At 56.1% G+C, this 3724-nt stretch overlaps 1 protein-coding gene across 1 annotated transcript in view; it reads right to left on the bottom strand.

The window, feature by feature from the left end:
• RPL10 (ribosomal protein L10) overlaps positions 1 to 1855 on the bottom strand; it is a 4448-nt gene extending 2593 nt beyond the window's left edge. The window contains 3 exon segments of the mRNA XM_011972963.1: positions 212 to 319; positions 413 to 471; positions 1270 to 1855. Of these exon segments, the coding sequence (XP_011828353.1) occupies positions 212 to 319; positions 413 to 471; positions 1270 to 1292 (190 nt within the window). The 5' untranslated portion in view covers positions 1293 to 1855.
• Positions 1856 to 3724: the final 1869 nt, after the last annotated feature.

Genomic DNA, 3724 nt, shown 5'->3' with positions numbered 1-3724 from the left:
GCTAGGTAGGGGGAAAGAAAGCACCAAAGTGAAATACGATAGTAGAGAAACATTCACCACGACCTTCTCCAGCTCAGGGGAAATGTGTTGGCTGGGTTTTGTAAAAAGGCTTATGTTTCATTAACTCCCAATTCCAGTGCAGTGTACATGGATGGGGTTGAGGGAGCAAAGAGGAAGGACTGGGGGTGACGAACAAAGAATCCTGCCTTACCTTCAGAGGACAGCTGCTCATATTCATCTGACACCATGTGGCCACACAGCGGAAACTCATCCACTTTTGCCTTCTTCCGCCCCAGGTCAAAGATGCGAATCTTGGCATCTAAAAAAGGATTGGGCAAGTGTGCAGGGGGTGTCACAGACGGACGCTGAGTCAGTAGAGCCAAGCCAGTGCAGGGGCCCTTCCACTACTTACCAGGGACACCTCGGCAGAAGCGAGACTTTGGGTACGGCTTGTTCTTACAATACCGGTAACTACAGGGGAGTGAAAAAACACAGGTTAGGTGAGGTTCACATAAAGCCCAATAGGGACTTTGCCCCTCAAGGACAACCCAAAAGAGGGACGGGAAAAGGGTGGGGAATGCACGTCCACTTCTAAACCGTTTGCATTCGGGGAAATAAACTACAAAGCAACACTTGGCTGCTGCAACACAGAGGACACCCAAAACTAGAAACACAACCGCCACCATCTTCCGTTACTTTGTCTCACGCTTCCTATAAACACTTCGCAACAAACTTTCCTGGTTAAAAATTATCTCTTCAAGACACTGCATACTACAAAATCGCCGCATTATCACTGCACAGCTCAGATCACCCAATTTAAGACTTTCGGGCACGTGGCACTAAATCCACCTCCGAGTCCAGTGGAAAGGCGTCTGGCGCCCCCTGTAGGACACAGGAGGCGGCCGCACCCGTTTTTCCCGGACTGCCCTTCAAGTCCGACAAGGCAGGCGGCACGTCGCCCGGAAATAAGACAGAGAACGCACACAAAGGCCCCAAGAGAGCATCGAGCGTCCGAAAATGCGGTGAGCTTGCAGGACACAGGGAGAGATATATGAGGGAACAGTCACTTCCACACCGACACGGGAACGAAGGAACAAACAGTAATATTGAAGACTAAAAAAGAACTGGGAGATGTAAAACATAGGATCAGTTCCCAAGACAGGGCCGCCGCACGGGGGACGCTCCACCCCACAGCTGTTTTCAGCGGCCACAGGCACTTCTTTCCCCTCCCGTTTCCCAGCAGTGAAACTACACCGAGTCAAGACTCACCAACGGGCGGGGCGGCGGCCCATGGCGACACCAGGATCTTCAGTGGCTGCAACGAGAGAGAGAGAGAGAGTCGGAACGGAAGACGAGAACAGACCTAAAAGGGATGAGAACCAGCAATGGCACTGCAAGAGACTACAACCGCGCTTACTCACCGCGCCGAAGGGAAAGAGGCGCTCCCACGCCTGCGCATGCCTTATATAGGCGGTCTCTCTGCGCGCGTAAGAACCATAGAGTCCTGGCGAAGGTGGGTGGACGCTCTGTCAGACGTCATGACCATAGACGCAGCCGCTCTTAGCGCCTGCGCCCAGGCGTAGCCCAGCTTATGCGCAGATCAGAGAGGTGGCCGGGTCCGGGGCCGCGGGCGGCCAGCTGACGAATGGGGCTTCGCCACATGGTCGCGAGAAGCCCGCTTCCGGCTGGCCATCTTGGGCGTAGAACTCTTGCCCTAGGCTTTGCTCTTAACTGTGACAGACGTATATTTCTGAGAGGGGAAAAAGGAAAGCACCCTGGGTGGGCCTCCCGGCGACCGCGAGAGTGTCCCCGAGCTTGCGCGGGTCCCGGACATGCGCTCCGTGCCTCCTTCTAGGCTAGAGGCCCCGGCGGTGAAGCGCCATATAGGGACCTGGGCCCGCGTTCCTTTGTCAACCCGGGAGGCCGGAGCGGGAGACCCATTCCCCTACCGGAGAAGCTGGACCAGGCCTTGCTGGGAGCCATGCCCCGTATCCCCGTTTCCTGGAGACCCAGGATTCGCACATTGCCGCGGGGAAGAGGTCGAGGAGAAGTCTCCACAGAGATTCATGGCCTGGGAGACCCGGGGGCATCACTGGCCCCGCTCCGCCCACCCTGACCCGCACCGTCCTGGCCAACTGCGTCTCGGGCGCCGCCTCCCATGAGCCGCTCTCGCCTGGGCACTACCTCGCCTCGCCCTTCCCACTCCACTGTGCGCAGAGTGCCTCGGGGCCCGTCTAGGGGTCGTGGGGAAGCAGGGCTGCCCCAACCCGCCCACGGAGCAGCATCCAGGGAGAGGTGCGCAGAGCGGGCGGGCGTCCTGGGGGCAGTGGCGTCTGTAGGTGTGTGTCCACCATCTGCAGGTGGGGCGGGTGGGGTAACTTCCCTCCTTTGACAGGAAGGACAGGAGGGAATCCTGCTTGAGCGCACCTGTTTTCCAGGATGACATATCGCTTTTACAAATGACTTCAGGTCCCTTTGAGAAAAGCTTGGGACGATTTCTGGGGTGCACTTGCAGCAACAGTGCAGGGTCCTTCCCAGGGGAAGGTAGCTTCCCTTTCCATCATGGGACTCTGGATCCCGGCGGTGACTTACGTCTGTAACTGGGTTCCAGGCTGTAACACCACTGGGGCAATACAAGTCAGGGATTGCAGCGGGGCGCGGTGGCTCACGCCTGTAATCCCAGCACTTTGAGGGGCGGAGGTGGGCGGATCACTTGAGTCCAGGAGTTTGAGACCGGCCTGGACAACATGGGGAAAAACTGCCTCTACAAAAATTAAAAATTGGCCAGGCGCAGTGGCTCACGCCTGTAATCCCAGCACTCTGGGAGGCCAAGGTGGGCAGATCACGAGGTCAGCAGTTTGAGACTAGCCTGGCCAACATGGTGTAACCTCGTCTCTACTAAAAATACAAAAATTAGCCAGGCATGGTGGCGGGGGCATGTAATCCCAGCTGCTCCGGAGACTCAGGCAGAGAATCACTTGAACCCGGGAGGCAGAGGTTGCAGTGAGCCAAGACCGTGCCATTGCACTCCAGCCTGGGCAACAAAGCAAGACTCCGTATCAAAGAAAAAAAAAATTAAAAATTAGGCAGGCGTGGCAGCACATTCTAATCCCAGCTGAGGTGGGAGGATCGCTTGAGCTCAGGAGGCAGAGATTGCAGTGAGCTGAGATCGCACCACTGCACTCCAGCCCGGGCAACAAAGCAAGACTCTGTCTCAAAAAAAGTCATGTATGGCCAGGCGCGGTGGCTCACGCCTGTAATCCCAGCACTTTAGGAGGGCGAGGCGGGCGGATTACCTGAGGTCAGAAGTTCGAGACCAGCCTGGCCAACATGGTGAAACCCCGTCTCTACTAAAAATACAAAAATAAGCCGGGTGTGGTGGCACACAACTGTAATTCCAGCTACTCGGGAGGGTGAGGCAGAAGAATTGCTTGAGCCCGGGAGACAGAGGTTGCAGTGAGCTGAGATCATGCCACTGCACTCTAGCCTGGCCTACAGAGAGAAACTATCTCAGAAAAAAAAAAAAAATTCTGCCTACAGGGCGGGTGCAGTGGCTCACACCTATAATCCCAGCACTTTGGGAGGCTGAGGTGGGTGGATCAGTTGAGGTCAGGAGTTGGAGACCAGCCTGGCCAACGTGGTGAAACCCCGTCTCTACTAAAAATACAAAAAATTAGCTGGGCATGGTGGCGCATGCCTGTAATCTCAGCTACTAAGGGGGCTG

The sequence above is a fragment of the Mandrillus leucophaeus genome, unplaced genomic scaffold (assembly GCF_000951045.1).
Source record: "Mandrillus leucophaeus isolate KB7577 unplaced genomic scaffold, Mleu.le_1.0 Scaffold1325, whole genome shotgun sequence".
Classification (NCBI taxonomy): domain Eukaryota; kingdom Metazoa; phylum Chordata; class Mammalia; order Primates; family Cercopithecidae; genus Mandrillus; species Mandrillus leucophaeus.
The sequence above is the reverse complement of the archived record's forward strand: the minus strand, read 5'-3'. Positions and strand labels throughout refer to the sequence as shown.